Consider the following 24,973-nt stretch of genomic DNA (forward strand, 5'->3'; position numbering starts at 1 on the left):
TTCAGGGACTCCCGGGAACAAGGCAGCTCTTAACGTGCCTTCTCCCCAGCCAGAGCCGCCGAACCCACGCGACTGCCCCAGCGGCGCGGCAACCAATCCCCCCGCCCCCGCCGGGGAGCCCCGGCGCCGCAGAGTGCAGGCTGCGGACACGGCAGGCACGTGGGCTCGCCCGCTGCGCTGCGCCAGGAACCGCTCCCGGCTCGGCCCAGCCTCTGCGCGCCCGCCGCGGCCCCTGCCGCTGCGGAGAGAGATCCTCCCCCTATCACTTTGCACCAGTCGGAGGGAATTTGCGGTCGGTGACGCCAATCCTTAAGCGAGCCACCTGCAGCGCGGGGCTCGCCGCTCCGGGAGGTACCGCAGGGCTGGGCCGGCGCGGCGTGGGGACCCTGGGCTCCGGAGGCCATGCAGGCGTTGGCGCGCGTCGGCGGCCGGCTGCCGCTGCTCGGTAAGGCCCCGCTCGCCCGCTCGCAGACCCCGGCGCGGCCTCGGCCCCCAGCCCGCACCGTGGTCGGCGCGCGCCTCCCCGTCCCCGCCGCCGCGCTCCTGCCCGCGCCTTCCCTGGCTCCTGCGCCCCTCCCCTCTGTCGCGCCCTCCGGACTCGCCCCTGACTGGCCAGGGGACCCCGCCCTGCCCACCCCACGTTCTCCTGCCTCTTCTCTAAATTCACTGCCCGGCTAGGGCCGCGATCCGACCGGCGGCCCGGACTCCCGCGGGCGGGCTCGCCGAGGCTCTGCCGGGGGCCGGGCCGCCCCGCCGCTGGCGCTCCCTCTCGCCGCCCGCTGGGCCCGCGCACCCGGTGCTGGGCCTCTGCCCGCGTCTGCCGCCCCGAGGGTAGTGCCAGGTGGCTCCGGACCTAGTCGGGACCGACACTGGATACTGTAGGCTCCTGGGTGGCGTCTTTCACTCTTTTGGGGTTTTATGTATGGAGTTAACTCTGGCAAGTGCGCCCGCGTTCTCCCCCAAAGCGAATCATTGCGAATAATGACCCGCAACCCCGCCGAGTTTCGGTTGGATTAACGAAAAAATTACTTTGGGAATATTATGCAAATAGGATTTACACATTAAAACACTAGCTACCCCTTCCTTCTCTACTCAGTTTTTATTAAGCCCTAACGGAGTTTTCAAGGTCTCACGCACGGTTCCCGAATAATCTGCTGGGTAGCATAGTTGTTAATTCAAAAAATTATATATATATATATATAAATTTTTTAAAATCCCCTTTTAATGCACTTTATCTGTTTGGAAAGATGAGAGGGTTGACTCAAATTTCTGGTGAAGGAGACAGAATTCTGGGAGCCCAGGAGCCTCAGGTCCCAGTCCTGGTTCTGCAATCTTGGAACCAGCACTCACTGCTCCCAATTCTAGGATTCCAACATGAAGTCTCTGTGGTATATAGAGAAAAGATTTCCAATATAGAGGTGCAGGAATTATGTCCAAGAGTTTTTGTTACAAATCATTCAGAATTACAGAGTAAGAAATGTAACATAAGGGAGAAAAGCTTGGGAAAGCAGACAGTTGCAAACATTTTTACTAGTTGGTAACTGTATACTGCAAATATATAGTACAATATGTTTTTCAGTCTATGAATACAAAAAGTTCACTTTCTATTAAGCATGACACTGGTGAGTGTTTCAGTGGCATATAAAGGCTTTCAAAAAGTATAAAGAGAGTATTTGCAACTTATTTAAGCTGTATTGAGTTCTTTAAGAAAGAGCCCCCAGATTTCTATAACTCTGCAGATTGTTGTAAATGAGATATAATTTGCACACAGCAAATATGCACAAGTCTTAAGAGTGCAACTCCATTAACTTTTGTATATGGATGTACCCATATAATCATTATTGGGTCCAGATATAGACCAAGTCTACCTCAGCCCTGTTTCAGTCACTACCCCACAAAAGTAGCCACTATTTTGATTTCTAATATCATTGGTTCACTTATTTTTAACTTCATGTAAACCAGACCATCATTATGTGTTCTTTTTTTTTAAATATATTTTATTGATTTTTTACAGAGAGGAAGGGAGAGGGATAGAGAGTTAGAAACATCGATGAGAGAGAAACATCGATCAGCTGCCTCCTGCACACTCCCCACTGGGATGTGCCCACACCAAGGTACATGCCCTTGACCGGAATTGAACCTGGGACCCTTGAGTTCGCAGGCCGACGCTCTATCCACTGAGCCAAACCGGTTAGGGCATTATGTGTTCTTTTATGTCAGGCTTCTTTCACTCAACATTGTGATTATGGAATTCAACCTTGTTCTCAGGTTGAATAGCAGTGGTCATTTTTCTTTAATTGCTGGGTGCTATTTCTCAGTATGAATATACAGTAATTTGTTTATCTATTCTATCATTGAAGAACATGTAGGTTGTTTTCAATCTTGTGTAATATGAATAAAACTGCTGTGAACATTTTTTTTACATGATTTTGGTGTACACAACACCCATTTTTCCTAGGAGTAGAATTTCTGGATTATAGAGGAAGACATTCAGTTTTGCTAGATACCGTCCAACAGTTTTCCTCAGTGGTCATACCAATTTACATTCCTACTACCAGCATGTGGGAGTTCCAGTTCCTTACATCTTTGCCAACACTCAGTATTACAGGTTTTCTTGAATAAAAAGGCACAAAGTGAGAAGCTGAAAAATGAAGGCTTTAAAATATTTAAAACCTTTGAATTCCTTGGATTATAAATTGCAATCCCCATTTCCCTTATATTCTAAACTCTACTTTTTATGAATAATGATGACTTTTTAAAGTAATGTGTAAAGCATGGAACCATACTCACCATGGCCTCAACTGTATTGTGTGCTGATACTGGATAAGAAGGGGAGAAATTCAATATTTTAATAACTATTATGTGATTTCTTTCACTAGTGTCAGAAAATTCATATGCAGAGCATTGAATTACACATTTTAGTTGCCATCCTTTGTTCTTAGTGCTTATCTTTCTTCATTTGCCTTCTTGTGAACTGCTAGCCTAAGAGAGGTTTAAAGTCATTAGAAGGGAGACCGGGTAGAGGGAAGAGATGCTAGTCAAAGATTGGTTTGGATTGGATGAGATACCAGACCTGGTGACCTGATACTAAAGCCCCTTCAATTCTAAAAGTCTAGTTTGAATTTTTGCCATCATACAAGTCCTATGCATTTCTCCCTAGGTACTTTACATCTGTCTATAGTAAATTATCCTCTTACATTTAATTGTGAACTCTTGCCTTCCGTTAGGGAATGGCTTTAATTTTTACAACTAAAAGTTACTTCCAGTAACTCTTAGGTATCAGTAAAGATTTTGTTATTGTTCTCAAATTTTCCAGTTGTTTTGAAAAACAGCTAGGTAATGAGATATTAATGAATGTGAAGAAGGACCACCTACTTATATTCCAGGGAAGACTTCAGATAAGGAAGACAGGAGAGAGCTTGCATAAGAAAGAAATTTTTTCTTTGACAAGTTTTCGTTGAATACCTATTTCTGTGCTTGGCACAAAGGGGTACAGAGATGAAAGGGATGGGGGGGCAACTTACATAGAAATAACAAAATCCATTCTATTTAAGTAAATGCATGGAGATTGCTTCTCCCTAGGAAAAGCATTTGAGACCAAAGCTTGCTTTTAGTGAGTTCAACCTTCCAACACAGGCTTTGTGATCATTCCATACCTATGGGTGGAAAATATCATGCTTCAGTGGAGGAAGCTTCAGCCAGGTCAGCATAGGGATCCAGGTGTTTTGTGCCCTAAAGCCACACATAACCATACCCTGTTTTCAGTGGAGACTGTATTTGATGGTTGGGGGAAAGAAGCTGTTCTTCCACTCCTAATGAAACAAAGGGCTGTTCCTGAGTTAGGAGTGACCATGTTTTTAGGTCTTGGGAAGAAGTTTCTGAGTGGTTCTTTGAACAAATTCGTTGACTACCTTTTACTCCCAGAGGCATGTCTGCTCACTTGAGAAGCCCACAGGATGGCTTGGTCTTATCACTTTCTGCACAGTTCTTCTCGCTCCTCTTATCTTCCCATTCTCTAATGAAACTCAGAAGGCATGCGACAAAAGCCCTTACAGTCAGTGTTGAAGATTACAATCTTGCTGACTGACTCTTCAAATACCCACCAGATATTGTCCTAACCTTTGGGTCAAGATTCTGATTTGACAAAAAGCAAATAACCTCAAAAGTATTGTATTTTATCATTTTTCTTGATGTTGAAAGGGAACATGCAGAAAATTGAAGCAAGAGGAGTAAGAAATTGGAGAAGGGAAATTGAAGAAGGGAAATTGAAGGGTTTAAAATTAGCCTTGCCTGTTTTATCGTTTGGTTTTGCCTCTATGCTGTATCTTTCATCCACTCTGAAATAGCAGACTCTTGTGAATCTCACAGTAGGTGGTTTGTTTGAGGAGAGCTTTTGGTTTTATCAGGTGACTTTGTGATCTTCAGATTTTTACCCTGACTTCCAAAGAAGCTTTCACCACTTCTCAGTTAGGTAGCCACAGTGTGTGGCTGAAGGTCTTTCTGGCTTTTGGGGGTTTTATGAGCTTTACACATAGGTGATTTCATTACCTTTGGTTGATATCTTCTAAAACTATATCATTAGTGGTCCTCAAGGGATGAAAATGTTGGTTGCACTTACTGATGGTCGTTAATTTGAATCATGCAGTTCTGTTCTATGGGTACCAACACATGTGGAGGAAATTTAAAAATAATATAAAGTACACGCACACTGTTCTTTTGTGGCTAGAGGAATTGCATAAGACCCCAAAAGAGGAACTATTGTTATTTTTTTTAGGTTAAACAGTAAAAATATTTTTTCACTGCTGTCATTATGTCAATTGGTAGCCAAGAATCCTCCATAAAATTATTTACAGACTCCACTAAAATAGGATGTTGTTATTATTTTTTTTAACTGTTGTGTTTTACTTATAAGATAGCCACTAAATTCAGTTGTCAAATGCCTTGCCGTTTGAGTTCAGAAATTCCCAATGTGAGAGATTCTGTTTTTGGAGGGCTGCAGGCAGGACTAACAACATGGGAAACGTGTTATTTCCTCTGGCAGGGGTTTTCTCTGCACTCAATTTCCTCATTTGTAAAGAGAAGATAAGCAGTACCTTAGTCCTTCATCAGATAATATCTATAAGGTATAGCTTCATTCCTCATCAGATAGGTGCTTTGCAGAAAGAGAAATGCACAGTCTGGAGAAATCATTAGGATTGAGAGTCACAGGATTTTCCTCCTTCCCTTCTTAGACGTTTTTTGAGCACCAACTATGTCCAGAACTTGTGTTAAGTGCCACATAGGACTGGTTCCTTCCCTCCAAGAACTCACAGCCTAATGGGGGTGTCAGCGGGAAAGGGTCAGGACTATAAAAAGAGAATGGCAGTGCGCTTTTAAATGTATACACATAAGTGGAATCTCTGACCCAGACTAGGAAAATAAGGCAAGGCTTCCAAGAGGAGGGTGATGCCAGAGCCAGCACTAGAAAGGTAAGGAAGAGTTGGCAGGGGAAAGGAAGGAAGAGGACATTCCAGGAAAATAGGACAGAAAATAGGAAAAGAAGGAAGAGGACATTCCAGGAAAATAGGACAGAAAATAGGAAAAGAAGGAAGAGGACATTCCAGGAAAATAGGAGCCAGGTGGGGTCAGACCAGACCTGAGTTCAGCAACCTCGGTACTTGAGTTCTGGCTAGGAAAGAATTCAGAGCCAGGACTCAAATGATAATTCCAGGAAAATCGGCCGAGAGACGGCTCGTATCTCGAAAAACTCGTTAGTCGGGACACTTGTAAGTCAAGGCCCCACTGTAATTATATACACCACAGGTCTGAATCAGAAACTCATGAGCAAGTAGACAGTAGTTAACAAGGAATAGGACAGCAGTAACAAGGAAGCATGGAGTAGAAAGAAAACTGGAATTCCCTTCCGGTTGCTGGGACACAATGTATAAGGCCTCCGGAATAGAGTAACTATAGTTTACAAACTTGTAACACAGAAATCTCTGAAGTTGTTCAGTGGTTAGTTTTTTAAAGAAGTCCGGGTTGCCGGAGAGTCTCAATGTGTCATGAGTAAGAATTGTAGGGATGTAGTAAGGGACTTGGCCTTTATCATGTAGACCTAGAGTCTCTGGATGGAATTCAGGGTCCATTGTATCCCTCGGGGGTGTGTGTGTGTGTGTGTATGTGTATACATGGTATTTTTTTGGAAAGAGCGTTAATTGCTTTCATCAGATTTTCAAAGAGGTCTGTGACTCAAGAAAGGGTAAGGACCATTGCTGTAGGTTGTGGAGTGGTTTTAAGCAGAGGAGTGACACTCCCTGATGTATTCTAGAAAGACAGTTCTGGTATCTGCATGGAGGATGGATGCCAGGCAGACTGAGGAGTTGTTGGCAGTATCCAGGCCAGAGAAGACGAAGGCAGAATTGGGGCCATGTAATAGTGAGGCAGGGCTGCATATAGAATTGGGAATCAGCAAGAGGTTAAAATGTCCAGGTTTTGCATATAAGCATAACCAATGGACACAAGACACTGGGGGGTATGGGAGGCTAAGGGAAGGTTAAGGGGAGGAAAAAAAAAAAAAGGAGACATATATAATACTCTTTGTAATACTTTAAGCAATAAAACAATTAAAAATAAATAAATAAAATGTCCAGGTTTGGCAACTGACTGGATAATGAAAAGTGAGGAAGAGGGAGAAGTCAAAATGACATGGGTTTCTGGCTTTGGTGACAGTGGATGTGTTGCCACTAACTGAGAGGAAGAGAAGATGGAGGAGGGAGGAAAAAGGCAAGTTTAATCCAAGTTTTTGAGGGCCACTCAGATATATAATTATATATACCACAGGTAGGAATCAGAAACTCATGAGCAAGTAGACAGTAGTTAAAATCATGAGAATATATAGAGAATGAGACCTTAGGCCTACCCAGTTCTAAGGCAAAACACTCGTGTGTCTCCTCTCTACACACATCACTACTAACACTGAATACTCCTGGTACTCTGGCCACCAATGTATGTGGGGGGTGATTTCCCCACACCAAGCAATTCTGCAACACCAGCTGAGTATTCTGTGATTTAACTCTATTCAGACACTATCCAACTGGAGATAGTGTCAGATCCCACATGTTAAGGATTCAGGGACGCCCCTCCCCTTCTGATGCCAATGGCAAGTCCAGGTGTCACCTGCGCCATGACTGTTGCAGGCGGTGGGAAGGCACCAGGTGTTAGCCAGGTGGGGTCAGACCAGACCTGGGTTCAGCAACCTCGGTACTTGAGTTCTGGCTAGGAAAGAATTCAGAGCCAGGACTCAAATGATAAGAAAACATTTATTTAAAAAATCATAGGGTAGAAAAAGTAATTTGTAGAAAAATGGGCTTAGAAAACAAGTCATAGAGGCCAAGGAAGGGCCCTTGGAGCTTGGGAGTGACGAAGGTAATGGTAATGCGCCTGGGGGCACGGGGAGGAGGACCTCATGCTCCCAGGTCCTTGGTCCTAAAGGTTTTAAGGATGGAGATTTTAGGGGAGGTCCCGGGGAAAGATCTCAATAGAATATTCAGCAGCTTTCCAGTTGTGTCCTTTCAGGGTTGTGGTCTCCACGGATTGATTAGCCAGTGCCAGGGCAGGGGGTCATTATTCGATGCAGCTGATCCTAGATCAGCCAGTGTGGCCACTTATCTGGTTTTGCTGCTTTTCTGGGCCTGGAGCTGAAATACAACTGAGGCCTAGATGTCATCTCTAGGGAGGAAAGGTCAGGGCGCCCAAACCACATGACCAGCCCTATGCTAGGGGAGGGAAGGTCATCCTGGGGATGAAGCCCCACCCTGTAATTGTCCATTGCTAGGCAGCCAGGGCTTTCTGCCCTGGTGACCTTCTGCACCTGGCTCGTCATCCTTGCTCTGCTCAGTCTGCCTAACTGCTTACGACATCACGACAGGCTGTAACCAGAGGTTCCCTTGACCTACTCCTAAGATTTGATTAATTTGCTAGAGCAGCTCACAGAACGCAGCGAAACATTTTATTTACTAAATTAGCAGTTTATTATAAAAGGACATAACTCAGGAACGGCCGGATGGGAGAGATGCGTAAGGCAAGATTTGTCGGACGGGGCGTGGAGTCTCCGTGCCCTCCAGGCAGCCACTCTCTCAGCACCTCTACATGTTCACCAACCCAGAAACTCATCACCCGTTTCAGTTTAAGAATTTTTGTAGAGCTTAATCTGCAGCACCCTGCTCCTTTCCCGCGGTCAGTGGTTGGGGCTGAAAGCTCCCACTTTCTAATCACCTGGTCTTTCTGGTGACCAGCCCCATCTTAAGGCTTTCTAGGGGCTCCACCCTATGTCACTCATTAGCATAAACTCCATTGTGTTAAAAAGGAGCCTCTTATGAATAACAAAAGATACTCCTGTCACTCAGGAAGTTGCAAGGGTTTCTGCGCTTTGTGCCAGGAACCAGGACCAAGACCAAATGTACCAAACCAGTGCACTGCTCTGTTTTACCAGAAGAGGAAGATGGGTCCCAAAGAGGTGAAATGACTTGCTGAAATTCAAAGTTATCAAAACAGGTAACCCTCAGCGAGAGGACTGAGACTCAGGTCTTCACATCATCTGCAGTTATTTCTGCCTCAGGGAAGACTGGGCTGGGAGGATTTGTAAAGGAGGTGATGTGACTTTCTGTGATTTGTTTTGTAATGTCTAAATCCATCACTCTTTTCAGTGGAGTAGATTTTACTTTTACCTGAAATTTTATTTTAAGTTCATGCCTAGTATTTTTCTCCATCTACTATACCCCAACCTCAGTCCTGTCCCTTCAAAGTAGACAACTTGGGGAGTTCTTTTCCAGTTCTACAATTGTCCTCTTGTTCAGAATGGGTTTAGAACTGGACTCTGGGAAGTGTCATTAGGGGTTGGGAATGAATTCTCAGAAAGAACCTTACTATCAATGGTGGCAAATTCTTCCTTTGGCTTTTTTAAAAGGCAGGTTTATTGAGGTACAATTTTCACATAGCAAGTGTATGGTTACATGTGTTTAACTAACACATCCACCACTAACAAGGTACAGAACATTTCCATTCTCCCCCAAACTTCCCTCATGCCCCTTTCTAGTCAACCTCAATGCTTACCCTCAACCTGTGGGTTGTCTTTACAATTTTTAAGCAGTATTTTTTGAAGAGCATAAATTATTAACTTTGATAAAACCCACTATTGGGAAAACATTAGCTCTACATACTGCTCTGGTCCCACCTAACCAAGCTTAAAAGCAAGGAATAAAGTATTTACAATGAACTTAACTTGTAGGGTGGCTCAGGAGGCGGTGTAGGAAACAAAGAGAGTGGAGTCAACCAGAAAGAAAGAAAGTAAAGGTTTAATCTGTCCCCCCGGGCAACCCATGAACCCCAAAGGCAGGGCCAGTGGATTCATGCCAACAGGGAAGGGGGGTTTCTTTTTATACAGGTGTTTAATGAGGGGTGGGGGCATGAGCTGAGGAAGTTCCCACCGCCGGGTTCGGCACGGTATTCAGGAAGGAGTCAGTATCTGTGTGGAGGTCCTTGTGGATTCCAGGACGGAGCCGGTATCTATGTGGCCATTTGTCTGGCATGCTGAACTGTTAGGAATTCCAGGGAGGGTCCATTATCTCGTCACACATCTGCATGCATCTGATCCTGGGCTTCCTCTGACCTAACATAACTGAATCTCGGAAAAAAAGGTTCAAGAATATTTAACAATACAAAAATGCCTTACACCAGGTAAAACTCACAATGTGATGTACAACATGCTGACTATAATTATGAATACTCTATTATATATTTGAAAGTTGCTAAGAGTAGTTCTTAAAAGTTCTCATCACAAGAAAAAAATGTAATTATGTGAGGTGATAGATATTAATTAAACTTATTATGTAACCATGTTGCAAATAAACATATCAAGTCATTATGTTTTACATGTTGATACTATCTCAATAAAATGGGGAGGGGGGACTATCAAAACTCAATAATAAGAAAATAAACAACAGAATTTAAAAGGACTTGATTTGGGCAAAACATGTGAACAGGCACACTACCAAAGGATACATAGGATGTTATGTAAGCATCTGAAAGGATACTTAACATCATTAGTAGAAAAATGCAAATTAAAACCACAGGGAGATATAATACACATATTAGAATTACTAACATTAAAAATTCTCATAATACCAAGTGTTGGTGAGGATGTGGCACCCCTGGAATTCTAAGAAGCTGCCAAGAGAAATAGAAAATCATACAACCTCATTGGAGGACTGTTTGGTACTTTCTTAAAAAGTTACAGACATCTTACATATGATTTACATGTTCTACTCCTTAGTATTTACTCAAAAAAATGAAAGCATATATCCATACCAAGCAGCTTTATTTGTAAAAGCCTCAAAATAGAAACAATCCAAATTCTACCCACAGGTTAATGAATTAAAATATTGTGTTAGGGCGGTATAATAATAGACTACTATTCAGCAATTGAAAGAATGAACTACAGACCCAAGCCATTATGCTCAATTAATATTTGACAAAGCTATAAGCATAACCAATGGACATAAGACACTGGGAGGTAAGGGAGGCTGGGGGAATGTCAAGGGGGGGAACAAAAGGAGACATGTAATACTCTTTGTAATACTTTAAGCAATAAAACAAAATTTAAAAAAAAGAAAAAAAATATTTGACAAAGGAGGCAAGAGCATACAATGGAGTCAAGACAGTTTCTTCAATAAAGGGTATTGGGGAAATTGGAGAAATACATGCAAAAAAATAAAACTAGACCACCAACTTACACCATACACAAAAATAAACTCAAAATGGATAAGGACTTAAACGTAAGACAGGAAACCATAAAAATCTTAGAAGAATCTATAGGCAGCAAAATATCAGACATATGTCATAGCAATATCTTTACCAATACAGCTCCTAGGGCAATGGAAACTAAGGAGAAAATAAACAAATGCGACTACATCAAAATAAAAAGTTTCTGCACAGCAAAAGAAACCATCAACAAGATAACAAGAGAGTCCACTGCATGGGAGAACATATTTGCCAATGTTATGTCCAGTCAGGGCCTAATCTCCAAAATTTATTGGGAACTCATACAACTGAACAAAAGGAAGATAAACAATCCAATCAAAAAATGGGCAAAGGACTTAAATAGACACTTTTTGAAAGTGGACATACAGAAGGCTAAGAGACATATGAAAACATGCTCAAAGTCACTAATCATCTGAGAGATGCAAATCAAAACAACAATGAGGTACCATCTCACACCTGTCAGAATGGCTATCATCAACAAATTGACAAATGTCAAGAGCTATAGGTTTGTCATATAAGGCTTTCATTATGTTGAGGTATGATCTCTCTATTCCTTTTGCTGAGAGTTTTTATCAAGAAAGAGTGTTGGATTATGTCAAACGCTTTTTCTGCATCGATTGATATGATTATGTGATTTTTGTCTCTCACTTTATGTGATGCATTATGTTTATTGATTTGCAGATATTGTACCAGCCTTGCATCTCTGGAATAAATCCCACTTGGTTGTGGTGTATGATCTTTCGATTGTAATGCTGGATCCGATTTGCTAGAATTTTGTTGAGGATTTTAGCATCTATCTTCATCAGGGATAATGGTCTGTAATTCTCTTTCTTTGTAGTGTCTTTGTCTGGTTTTGGGATTAGGGTAATGCTGGCTTCATAGAAAGAGCTTGGAAGTGTTCCTTCCTCTTGAATTTTTTTTGAACAGTGTGAGGAGGATATGTTTTAGTTCTTATTTGAATATTTGGTAAAACTCCCCTGTAAAGCCATCTGGTCCAGGGTGTTTGTTTGCTGGAAGTTTTTTGATTGCTGCTTCAATTTCATTGGTAGTTATCGGCCTATTCAGGTTTTTTTATTCTTCCTGATTGAGTTTTGGAAGATTTTATTTTTCTAGGAATATTTCCATTTCGTCTAAGTTGTCCAGTTTGTTGGAGTAGAGTTGTTCCTGGTATTTTTTTTCAATCCTTTGTATGTCTGTGGGGTTGGTTGTTAATTCATCTTTTTCATTTCTGATTTTGTTTATTTGGGTCCTCTCTCTTTGCTTCTTGGTGAGCCTGGCTAGAGGTTCATCAATCTTGTTTATCCTTTCAAAGAACAAGCTCTTGGTTTTATTTATCTTTTGTATTATTTTTTTGGTCTCTGTGTTGTTTATTTCCGCTCTAATCTTTATGATTTCCTTCCTTCTGATTACTCTGGGTTTTTCTTGTTGCTCTCTTTCTAATTCTTTAAGTTACAGGGTTGGATAATTAATTACCATTTTTTGTTTTTGTTTTTTGAGGTAGGCCTGTAGAGCTATGAACTTTCCTCTTAGGACTGCTTTCCCTGTGTCCCATAGATTTTGGATTGTTGTATTTTCATTGTCATTTGTTGCCATGATGCTTTTTATTTCTTCTTTGATCTCTTTAACCCAATCATTGTTTAATAGCATGCTATTTAGCCTCCAAGTGCTTGATTTTTTTTTCATTGTTTTTCTTGCAGTTGATTTCTAGTTTTATGCCATTGTGATCTGAGAAGATGCTTGATATGATTTCTCTCTTCTTGAATTTGAAGAGATTTTGCCTGTGTCCCAATATGAGGTCTATCTTTGAAAATGACCCCTGTGCACTTGAGAAGAATATATATTCTGTGTCTTTGGGGTGAAATGTTCTGAAGATATCAATTAATTCCATCTGATATAGTGAGTCATTTAGGATTGATGTTTCTTTGCTGATTTTTTGTTTAGAGGATTTGTCCAGTGGTGTTAGTGGGGTATTACAGTTCCCTACCATGATTGTATTGCTGTCAATTTCTCCCTTGATATCCTACAGAAGTTTTTTTTATGTATTTGAGTACTCCTGTATTGGGTGCATATATGTTTACCAGAGTTATATCTTCTTGTTGAATTGCCCCTTTTAGTTTTATGAAGTGGCTTTCCTTATCTCTTGCTATGGCCTTCACTTTGAGGTCTAATTTGTTAGATATAAGTATTGCTACCCCAGCTTTTTCTTTCATTTCCATTTACCTGAAAAACCTTTTTCTATCCCTTCACCATCAGTCTGTGTGAATTCTTTGTTCTGAGGTGGGTCTCCTGTAGATAGCAGATATATGGGTCATGTTTTCTTATCCACTCAGCTACCTTATGTCTTTCTATTTAGGCATTTGATCCATTTACATGTAAAGTTATTATTGATAGGTACTTGTTTGTCACCATTTTTATTCTTTATGCCTTTGTTTTTTCTTCTCTTCCTATTTCTTTTTATTTTTATTATTATTTTTTAAATAAATCTTTTATTGTTCAGATTATTACAGTTGTTCCTCTTTTTCCCCCCATAGCTACCCGGTACCCCCCCCCCGGCCCCGCTACGCCCTGCCCTTACCCCCCCGCACTGTCCTTGTCCATAGGTGTATGATTTTTGTCCAGTCTCTTCCCGCACCCCCTCACCCCATTCCCCCCGAGAATTGTCAGTCTACTCCCTTTCTATGCCCCTGATTCTATTTTCTTCACCAGTTTATTCTCTTCGTCAGATTTTTTATTCACTTGATTTTTAGATTCACTTGTTGATAGATATATATTTGTTGTCACTTCGTTGTTCATAATTTTTATCTTTACCTTTTTCGTCTTCTTCCTCTTCTTAAAGAATACCCTTCAGCATTGCATATAATACTGGTTTGGCAGTGATGAACTCCTTTAGCTTTTTCTTATCTGTGAAGCTCTTTATCTGACCTTCAATTCTGAATGATAGCTTTGCTGGGTAGAGTAATCTTGGTTGTAGGTTCTTGCTATTCATCACTTTGAATATTTCTTGCCACTCCTTTCTGGCCTGCATAGTTTCTGTTGAGAAATCAGCTGACAGTCGTATGGGTACTCCCTTGTAGGTAACTAACTGTTTTTCTCTTGCTGTTTTTAAGATTCTGTCTTTGTCTTTTGCCCTTGGCATTTTAATTATGATGTGTCTTGGTGTGGTCCTCTTTGGATTCCTTTTGTTTGGGGTTCTCTGTGCATCCTGGACTTGTAAGTCTATTTCTTTCACCAGGTAGGGGAAGTTTTCTGTCATTATTTCTTCAAATAGGTTTTTAGTATCTTGCTCTCTCTCTTCTTCTGGCACCCCTATAATTCGGATGTTGGTACGCTTGAAGCTGTCCCAGAGGCTCCTTACATTATCTTCATATTTTTGTATTCTTTTTTCCTTTTGCTTTTCCAGTTGGGTGTTTTTTGCTTCTTCATATTTCAAATCTTTGACTTGATTCTTGGGATCCTCTAGTCTGCTGTTGGATCTCTCTATATTATTCTTTATTTCAGTCAGTGTATGCTTAATTTCTAATTGGTCCTTTTTCATATCCTTGAGGGTCTCACTATATTTCTCAGAGGTTTCTAGAAGATTCTTGAGTAACCTTATAACTGTGGTTTTGAACTCTATATCCAGTAGTTTGCTTTCCTCCATTTCTGTCATTTGTGACCTGTTTCTTTGTCTCCGCATTTTGGCTGCTTCCCTGTGTTGATAGAGTGGCTTTGTTTGGTAGGTGTCCTATAGAGCCTAGTGGCTCAGCCTCCCCAATTACCTGAGGTGGACACTCTTGGTGCACCCCTTTGTGGGCTGTGTGCACAGTCTTGTTGTAGTTAAGCCTTGATTGCTGTTGGTATCACTGGGAGGAATTGACCTCCAGGCCAATTGGCTGTGAGGACCAGTTGTGTCTTCAATGGGAGAACTTCTGTGCTGGAGACACCCTTCTGGGGCAAGACTTGCTTCAGTGGGGCTTTGGTGCTCACTGAGCCTGCCCAAGTTTTTAGGCAGAAAAAGGCCAGGCCATTCATATGCAAAAGCCTCTGCACACAGCTTGGGTGGGGTTGTAAATTGGGTGGGGCGGGGTCTCAGGGAATCACGAGGGCAGAGCAAACTGCAATGGCTGCCAGTCTGCTCTGCCTCAGAGAGGTCCCGGTGTTTGTGTCCTGCGGCCCCGTGCAGGAACAATGACTGCTGCAAGCATCTCTGCGAGAAAGCTGCCCTCACGTTCTGGCCCGATGCCAGACAGTCCAGTTTCTCTCTGTATGAGTCTAGGTCCCCAAATTCTCACTTGGAACTGGAGTTCAGAGCAGTTGGAAGCTTGTATCTCCCACCCGATTGAAAAAGACAACAGCATACCCAGCTGGCAGCCCCTTTCGCACGCGCCTTTGTACCTCCGCACTTCCACCCTCTGCACCTCCTACCGGACTCAATGTGCTTTTCTCTTTCCTTCTAGTGGTAGAATTTCCACTCAGCCAGCCTTCCCGTTGTTCTGGATGATATTTTTTTTGTCTTTTAGTTGTAGTTTTAATGTGTTGTGCACGGCAGCAAGTTCAGGTGTTTACCTATGCCGCCATCTTGGTTGTCCCCTATTTCTTCTTTTTACAGCAGACCCTTTAGCATTTCTTGCATTGCTGGTTTAGTGGTAATAAATTCCCTTAGTCCTTTTTTGTCTGTGAAGCTCCTGATTTCACCCTCAATTTTGATTGATAGCCTTGCTGGGTACAGTATTCTTGAATTCAGACTCTTCCTTTGCATGACTTTGTATATTTCATTTCATTTTCTCCTGGCCTGATGTGTTTCTGATGAGAAATCAGTCATTACTCTGATGGGGGGATCCTTTGTAGGTAACTTTCTGTCTCCCTCTGGCAGCTTTTAAGATTCTTACTTTGTCGTTGGTGTTTGCCAATTTAATTATAATGTGTCTTGGTGTTGGTCTTTTGGGGTTCATCTTGTTTGGGACTCTGTGAGCTTCTTGGACTTGTGTGAGTGTTTTCTTCCCTATATCAGGGAAGTTTTCTGTCATTATTTCTTCAAACAGGTTTTCTATTCCTTGTTCAGTTTCCTCTCCTCTGGGACCCCTATTATGTGGATGTTGTTTCCTTTCATGTTGTCCCAAAGTTCCCTTAGGCTCTCCTCCTGTTTTTTTAAGTTTTTTCTCTAGATGCTGCTCTACTTGGTTATTTTTTCCTACCTTGTCTTCTAGCTCACTGATGCGCTTCTCTGCTTCTTCTAGTCTACTGTTGATGCTTTCTATTGTATTCTTTATTACAGAAATGTCATTTTTCATTTCTTCTTGGTTCTTCTTCATTTCCTCTTGGTTCTTACACATATTGTTGAATTTGTATTCCATTCTTTTTTTAAAAATATATTTTATTGATTTTTTTACAGAGAGGAAGGGAAAGTGATAGAGAGTTAGAAACATCGATCAGGTGCCTCCATTGGGGATGTGCCCGCAACCAAGGTACATGCCCTTGACTGGAATCGAACTTGGGTCTCTTCAGTCCACAGGCCGACGCTCTATCCACTGAGCCAAACCAATTAGGGCTGTCTTCCATTCTTTTCAGCAACCTTATGACTATTGTGCTGAAATTTTTCTCCGACGTATTGCTTGCCTCCATTTCATTTACTTCCTTTTCTGGTGATTCCTCCTTTTCTTTCGTATGTGGGCTGTTTCTTTTTCTCCCCATGATCTCTCCTCTCAGGGTGTCTGGTTATGTAGCTCTCTCCCTCCTGTGTTGACTTAAAGGCACAAAATACAACACAACAAGACACAATGCACAGGGCACCAAACACAAATGTATTCACGATACTAATAACTCCAAATAAAGGTGACCACCAGAGAAAAGAAAATTAGGGGATAGAAAAGAATGCAAAAATGATATTGAGAAAAGGAAAAAATGTAAGAGAGAAAAGAAAGAGAAGAAAAAAGAAAAAGGAAAAAAATATATATATGGGGAGAATAATCCAATAAAACAACAACTAATTCAAAATAGGCAGACAACAAACACCCAAAGATGAATGCAAACTACAAACAACAACTAGTCCAAAATATGTAAACTACCAACACCCAAACGACAAACACCCAGATGAATCTGAGGAAGCAGAGCTTTCTCTAGGCCAGTGGTTCTCAACCTTGGCTGCACATTAGAATCATCTGGGAATCTTTTTAAAATCCTGATTTCTGGGCCCCATCCTCTGGAAATTCTGTTTCTTTGTTATGGGGTGGGGCCACAACATTAGTAACAAAGAAACAGAATTTCTAAAGGATGAGGCCCAGAAATCAGGATTTTAAAAAGATTCCCAGGTGATTCTAATGTGCAGCCAAGGTTGAGAACCACTGCTCTGGGTGATATCTGACCACGGATTGCCTCACCAGCTGTGTTTAATTTGCCAATTCTGGGTGGGTGTTATTTGATTCAGCTGTTCCTTCTATCTGCTCTGTGAGAAGATGCAGGGTTTGTCCATGTATTCATGCCCCTTTTTCTTCCCCTGGACAGACCCTTTAGGTGCCCACAGTCGAGAAGGCTGTAGTCCTGGTGTTCTTGGGTTCGCAACTGAGGCAGCTGGTCTCTGGGCATGTGGTTGTAGCGTTCTGGGAGGTATCTGAGGCCTCCCTGGTTGAAGGTAAGGCTAGGCTTCCCCTTCAAGATGGCACGGTCTCTGCGGCAGAGCCGGCTGCTCCAGGAGAGATTTCAGTAGCAGTAGAGGCTGCCCGGCCAGGGGAGCCTGTCAGCCAGTCCTCAGCAGGCCTTCACGCTCTCCATGATAAGCCTTCTGGCATTTACTGCACACCTCCACAGAAATCAACCTTCCATTGTGTTCTTTATTGAAGCTATGTCATTCTTCATTTCCTCTTGACTCCTTATCATGTTGGTCAAATTCTCATTCAGCTCCTTATAATTCTCATTGATTTGTATGCATTGGTCATCCAGACGTTTGAGCATCCTTATAACTATTATTCTGAATTCTTTCTCTGACAAATTATTTGCCTTCATTTCATTTAATTCCTTTTCTGGTGATTCCTATTTTTCTTTCCTTTGGGGATTTTTTCTTTGTCTCCCCACTTTTCTGTAATGTTTTAATTATTTCTATGTCTTAGATCCAACTGCTTTGTTACCCAGGTTCTTTTGGGGGTTGGCCTATGTAGTTGGTGATTTTTGGGACCCAGTGGTATAGTCTCTCAGATCTCCTGAGCTTGGTGTTCTAGTGGAGCCCACTACTTGAGTTATTTGGGTTCTCCTGATGTAGTTGGGTCTTGAATGTTAGTTTCTCATTTGTGGTTGAAGTCTGATCATAGGCTGTCTGAAATGTGACTCACCCCCTGCCTTGTCATGCAAGCTGTTGTAGATGTGCTTGTGGTTCCAGCTCTTGTGGAAAGGGTTGCCTGAGGTCTCACTGGAGTGCGCTCACTGTGAGATCCTGGAGTTCATAGCCTGGGAGAAAGTGGTCTCAGGGCCTGAGGCTCAGGTAGTGCGACTCTGGCTAGTGTTGTGTGACTTTTGCTGGGGTAGCATCACTCTGCAAATCACTGTGAAGTTCCTGGAGCCCATGACAGTAGGAGGCAGCTATCCTGTAGTCTGCGGATGAGGCAGTGGGTCTCTGGCCAGGGTGATTTCACTCTGCCAATCATGAGGGGGTCCAGGAGCCAACGGCTGGGGATGCAGGAATCTCAGAGTCTGTGGCTGAAATAGCGTGACCTTGTCCGGATATGTGAGCCCTTAGTAGCTCACTGCAGTGTCTAGACGCCAGCCACCAAGGAGTGGGAAGTCGTAGTTTCTGTTGGGGGAGTTGTGTGCCCTTGGTTGGAGAGACACACGCCCACTGGCGGCTCACAGAGAGTCCCAGGAGCTGCCTGCTGGGATGGTGGGCTCACGGGGCCGTGCACTGAAGCTGCGCAACTGCGGTGTCCAGGCGCTGGCTGCCGGGGAGTGGGGAGTTGTGGTTTCTGCTGGGGGAGCCATGAGCCCTTGGAGGTGGACGTCCTGGGGTCTGCAGGTCTGCGGGCGAGGCTGTATGACTGTCTGGAGTGGCTTCAGGGTCCCGGGCAGTGTCGAAGGCCAGTCTGGGTGGAGGCAAGGCTGGGTTCCTTTTAGAGGCCACTCTCCCCTTCAAGATGGCGTGGGCTCCGTGCCAAGCCCTGCAGCCCGGGGAGTGCCCGCAGCAGTAGCAGGGGCTCCTCATCCAGGAGAGCCTGGTCTGCCAGCCCCTGATACTCCCGCAGGATCTAACTGTCCCTCACTTACACAGGCACACACACACACCTTTCACTCCCTCCCTCACTCACAACCTCTCCCTCACTGCTGTCCTGCCAGCTGCCATCTTGCGAATCTCTTAGTGAAGTATTTTAAAAGACAAGGGGAAATGGTGAAATGTGTAATAAGTAAGGGAATGGCTGGATCATTTTACTAGTATATCCACTAAAAGAATGCAAATCAATTCTATGTAGCATCCTAAGAAATGCTTATATTGTGTTCAAATTGGTATATAAAATGATTTCTACCTATCAATACAATTAATTGAAGACTATATATACAGATGGCAAAAGTTCTAGAGAAATGAAAATGGTTTATTTGTTAGAATATAGGGATTTAGAGTGAATTTTCACTTCTAGTTCCATTAGCATTGGTATAATGTGACTTCTTTAGCAAATAATGAAATAATAAAGACAGAATAAAACAAACCAGTGAATGTGTCTTAATATGTACTTCCCATAGCTGCAATACTGACATTTTAAAGCAGATTACTAGGTATGAAGGTGGCTGAACACATACATTTACCTCCTGTCTACCAATGGTCCACTAAATGACAATAAACAAAATTAAGACATAAAGTATAAGGACAAAGATAATGGGGAAGCAGAAAATAAAATTTTGAAAGCTTTAACGCACGTGAAGAAAGCTGAATCATAAGGTGGGGAGGAGAAAGCTGAGAAGCAACCTGATTTCCACTTCAGGACCCCTGATGTGGGCACCAGCTCCAGTCCCACAATATGGGCAGCAGACAAGAGAGAGAAAAGTCTCTCTGGGGAATCTGACCAGCCCATGGGAAAACCTATAGATAACCAAACAGAAGAGATCAGGCAGCAGGTCAAACCATGTGCACAGAGCTTACACGATCATTTTGTGCTTCATTCTTATATTATATGTGAGCAAACTATCAAGGATTATCACTCATTTGGGAAAAACATCTCAATAATAGGAGAATAGAATGTGAAAGAGAGAGAGAAGGAATCAAAGAAATAATTCAAGAAAACTCCTCCAGAGAAGACTGAATTTCTAGATTGAAAAGGCTCACTGAGTGTCTAACACCATGGATGGAAATAGATGATCAAAAAATCACCTAATTTTGAAAGTCTTAATGCACAAAGATAAGATTCTACAACCATCCATATAGAAGAAGAAATGGCTTGTATACCAATAATCACCTCTGTAGTTGCATTAGCCTCATTTCAAATGCTCATTAGTCACATGTAGCTAATGACTACCATCTGGAACAGCATAGGGAAGAATATCTCCATCACTGCAGAGTATTCTGGTGAACAGCACTGCTCTAAGTAGCACTGCTCCTGATTTCTAGTAAGACTCACCCTTTATGAAGTTATGTTTCCTGCTGGCCACTTTTCCATGATGACATTGGTTTTGTAGTTTTGTTGCAAGATGAATATGTGCTTTCTTTTAAAGATGTGCATGTATCAATATCACTGTTTTTATTTTGTTTTACAGTTGTTTTTTCAGCAATGATATTTGAGACTGTTACAAATCAAGATCTGCCTGTGATCAAGTGTGTTTTAATCCATCATAAGAGCAATGATTCATCAGTGGGGATACCTTCATCATATCCCACGGTAAAGTAATATTAATAGTATACGTTTAGCTATATTTTCTATTGAGACCTACCATGGCTATATGGGCCTTTCTTTTTATGTTTTTACGTATATTATGTACTCATATATGGTGCATATGAGCATCTATACTCATTGCTACCTGGCACTCCACTCCATTAAGAGTCATGCTCTCTTTGAGTTCAGTTTCAAGGAAGAAGTAAGGGAATCTCACTTTCTTCTTAGAGAGCAACCAGACTTCTCTCTCAAGCCCGAGTCCCCAATTTCTAACTACCTTCTGGATATAGATAGATGTTTTCCATTTTCTCATTAATATTTTATCCACAATTAATTCCAGTTCTATTTCCTCAAACCTGTTCCCATTCTTGTATTAATTGATTTCTGTTTATGGCCCTGTCTTGTTCCCAGGCTTGAAAGCTCAATGTCACTTTGGAGTACTTACTCTCCTTTTCCTTCACATGTGCTCAGTACCAAGTCTCATCAATTTCCTTTCTTAACTAGTTCTCATATAATCACTTCAGATTCTCTAGTCTCACTGTCACTTCCCTAATTCAAGCCCTCATTAACTCCATCAAAATCAACAATAGTATCTTATGTAGCTTCTTCCTTCTGCAGTTCATCTCACATGGGCCGTCAGACTATTCTTCCGGAAGCACAGCTCTAGCCTTTACTGCCTGCCTTGAGACCTTCAGTGACCTTAGTTAAGCTGACATGCAAACTGCTCCATAATCTAGCTCTGACTCCTTCAGGTTTCAACCTTGGTTTTCATTACTCTTCTCCTTCTTGCTGTTCATCTGACATAGCTTGGGTATTTACAGAAATAAAGGAAGCTTAACACTTGGGTTGCGGGAAACGAGTTAAGTCGGCTCGCGTGAATTGCGCGTACTCGGCGGGAGCCGTCTTAACTCGGTTCATATAGATTTGCGGTGGAGTGCGGGAAACGTGTAAATTCGGGCCGATTGTAACTGCGTATTACCAAATATTGGTTTCAAAGATACCTACCTGCGTATGCGAACCGTTTCATACCCATTTCAATCGAACCCATACTTCAAAAGACATAGGAATTTTAAACTAACTCTGATTTTGCGCGGGAAACCTAAATATTAAACAATAGTGAACTGAGAATATTGGAAGTCTGTGTACAATAAAGAGCAAACCTAAATTAGCCAACTTCATGGACATTTTTAGTTAGGATTTATACCAATATATAGTCACTATTTTCTTTTGCATAGGTATAACACATAAACACATGACATGATAACCTATGTGTCCCCCCAAATCAAAGATATTAGAAATATTCTCAAATCTTAAAATCAGTATGAAATAAGTTTTAATGACAACATTCTACATGAATGATAACACCTAATTTAATGCATGATTTTTTAATGCCAGAAGCATGTTTGGTTTGAACTTGTTAATCGCTATTGGTATAGTAACACATTGGCTTATTAATAATGTATTTGCATACATAGTATTTCAGTGAAGATGAAAAACTAAATATTATTTCTATAATGTTTTGAACTTTTAGTGTCTTTAAATTTTTAAAAATTGATTTTAGAGAAAGAGGAAGGTGGGGAGAGAGAAAGAGAGAGAGAGAAAGAGAGAGAGAAACATTGGTTTGTTGTTCCACTTAATTATGCATTCATTGATTGATTCTCGTATGTGACCTGACCGGGGATCGAACCCACAACCTTGGCATATTGGGACAATGCTCTAACCCAGTGGTCGGCAAACTGCGGCTCGCGAGCCACATGCGGCTCTTTGGCCCCTTGAGTGTGGCTCTTCCACAAAATACCACGTGTGGGCGTGCACGTACAGTGCACTTGAAACTTCGTGGCCCATGCGCAGAAGTCAGTATTTTGTGGAAGAGCCACACTCAAGGGGCCAAAGAGCCGCATGTGGCCGAGAGCTGCAGTTAGCAGACCACTGCTCTAACCAACTGAGCTACCCAGCCAGGGCTTAGTGTCTTTTCAACATAAGAAAATAATTGCACACATTTAAGTGTTTCTTACAAAACACAAACTTTAAAAAATTGATGATTAGCCCTAACCAGTTTGGCTCAGTGGATAGAGCATCAGCCTGCGGACTGAAGGGTCCCAGGTTCTATTCCAGTCAAGGGCATGTACCCTGGTTGCAGGCACATCCCCAGCAGGGGATGTGCAGGAGGCAGCTGATCGATGTTTCTCTCTCATTGATGTTTCTAACTTTCTATCCCTCCCCCTTCCTCTCTGTAAAAAATCAATGAAATATATTTTAAAAAAATTGATGATTAGTTTTGTTTCCTAGTATTAAGTCCTGCATTATTATTTTTTCATGTAGTATAAATTATATTTTTAATTAATATTCAGGATTATATTAAGATCCAGTAGTTCTTAAAAAGCATTAAATTAATAACCATAGGACTTCTAATTGTGGCAAAGGTGAGCATTCCTCATCATGCATTTTCATCTCCTTGAAGTTGAAGCTGCTGCGTTTGGGTATTTTCCCACTTCAATAAGAAGTGGATTATCAAGGTGTCTGTGGCTTTTTTTTAAGTTGTTTTTTTTTTTTTTTTTTTTTTTTCAGTTGATCAGCAACCTAGCCAGGATCTCCAGCCAAGTTCTGTCCAGGTTCTCCAGCCAGGTTCTGTGTAGGTTCTCTAGCCAGGTTCTCCAGCCAGGTTCTATCCAGGTTCTCCTGCCATGTTCTGTCTCCAGGTTCTCTCTCCAGGTTCTGTCTCTAGGTTCTTCAGCCAGGTTCTCTCGCTAGGTTCTGTTTCTAGGTTCTGTCCCTAAGTTCTGTTCTCTCGCTAGGTTCTGTCTCTAGGTTCTCTCTCTAGGTTCTCTGTCTTTTTTAAGTTTTAAAAAAATATATTTTTATTGATTTCAGAGGAGAGAGAGCTAGAAACATCAGTGATGAGAATCATAGATTGGCTGCCTCCTGTACAGCCCACACTGGGGATCGAGCTTGCAACCTGGGCATGTGCCCTAACCAGGAATCAAACCGTGACCTCCTGGTTCATAGGTTGATGCTCAAACACTGAGCCACACCAGCCAGGCTAAAAAAGGTTTTGAAAAAGATTTTTTAAATTTCTTCCACAGTTCACAGTTTTCAGATGAGATATCTTTCGGGAAATTTTATACTCAGGGGTGTTTTGAATAACCGTGCATTCATTAGTAAAGAAAATTTGTCCATGAAAACCTAATAAATAAGCTTCTACAGCCCTTACCTATATTAACAGTGTATCCTGGACCCAAAATAAGATGATTTTACTGTGCTCACAGTCTACTTAATTGTTGTTTAAAATCAGAATATTTTCATCATTCTTCATTTCTCTTTGAAGATTAAGTTGCTGTGTACTGGCTTATCCACTGCAAGTTACTATTTTTTCCTTTGTAATTAACAAATATTTTGGGGGAGATGCAAATATCCCTTTTCTCCTCCAATTCTCACCTGCTGATTTTAGCTTCCATTAGCGGACTTTGTCAACAACAGTTATTACTGTGATGTTTGCCTAATGGTGATTGTTCCTTTTCCCTCACTCCCTCTACATTTATTAATTGGCATTCTTCTGTGAGGAAGAGCTGTCCCTTCTCTCTGTTTTATTTATTCAATTATTTATCAGTATGGCCTCATCTCATAGACATTTATTTGATTCTATGGGTTATAACCCAGAACTATCATTTTTATTTTGTTGTACAAATGATTCCAGCACTGGGAGCTACTTCACATTGGCTCCTGTGTCCCTTCAACATGTCCCTATTTTTTTTCTAACACTTACTTTTTGGTATTATAATGTAGTTCACGCTCATCTTGTATTTTTCTCATCTCAGCCCTGGAATTAATCACTTCTCCAAAGAGCACTGATTTCTTGGAGAACAGTATTTAAAAACCAAGATCCGAGAGCTGGATGTGCTCATTGCTACTGGATGTCATTGCTTCTAGGCCCTCTCAGCAGGCAAAGCTATGAAATGTATGCATGTATATTAACCACCGCCTCCAACACACACACACACACACACACAATTTATTGCTCTCTATTATCTCTGCATCTGTCTGTCATCTATCATCTATGTATCTATCTATCTATCTATCTATGTATGTATCTATCATCTCCATCCATCACAGTAAGTTCAGTATGATAACTCTGATTTTAATTTGGCACCAAAGGTTTCATTCTAACTTTCCCTCTTTCCCTATTAGTATTTCTCTCTCTGACAGTAAGAAACCTGGCTCTCATTATCTATAACAATTTACTTATGTATTCCATTCTAGCATATACTTAAAGTAGTGTCAGAATTGTTAGCCCACATCCCAGTGAGAAATAGGACAAATAAGTAGAATGCTGTTGTTGTGTTATAATTATTTTTGTC

General features: G+C 41.8%; 1 protein-coding gene across 1 annotated transcript in view; it reads left to right on the forward strand.

Moving 5' to 3' along the window:
- The first annotated feature begins 352 nt into the window (after positions 1-352).
- FLT3 (fms related receptor tyrosine kinase 3) overlaps positions 353-24,973 on the forward strand; it is an 86,260-nt gene continuing 61,639 nt past the window's right edge. Inside the window, exons 1-2 of the mRNA XM_070409411.1 lie at positions 353-445; positions 20,503-20,624. Coding sequence (XP_070265512.1) covers positions 403-445; positions 20,503-20,624 — 165 coding nt within the window. The 5' untranslated portion in view covers positions 353-402. The remainder of the gene's footprint in view (positions 446-20,502; positions 20,625-24,973) is intronic.

This window comes from Myotis yumanensis, unplaced genomic scaffold (genome assembly GCF_028538775.1).
Source record: "Myotis yumanensis isolate MYYU_CA2020_CCGP unplaced genomic scaffold, mMyoYum1.0.hap1 SCAF_3, whole genome shotgun sequence".
Taxonomy (NCBI): Eukaryota; Metazoa; Chordata; class Mammalia; order Chiroptera; family Vespertilionidae; genus Myotis; species Myotis yumanensis.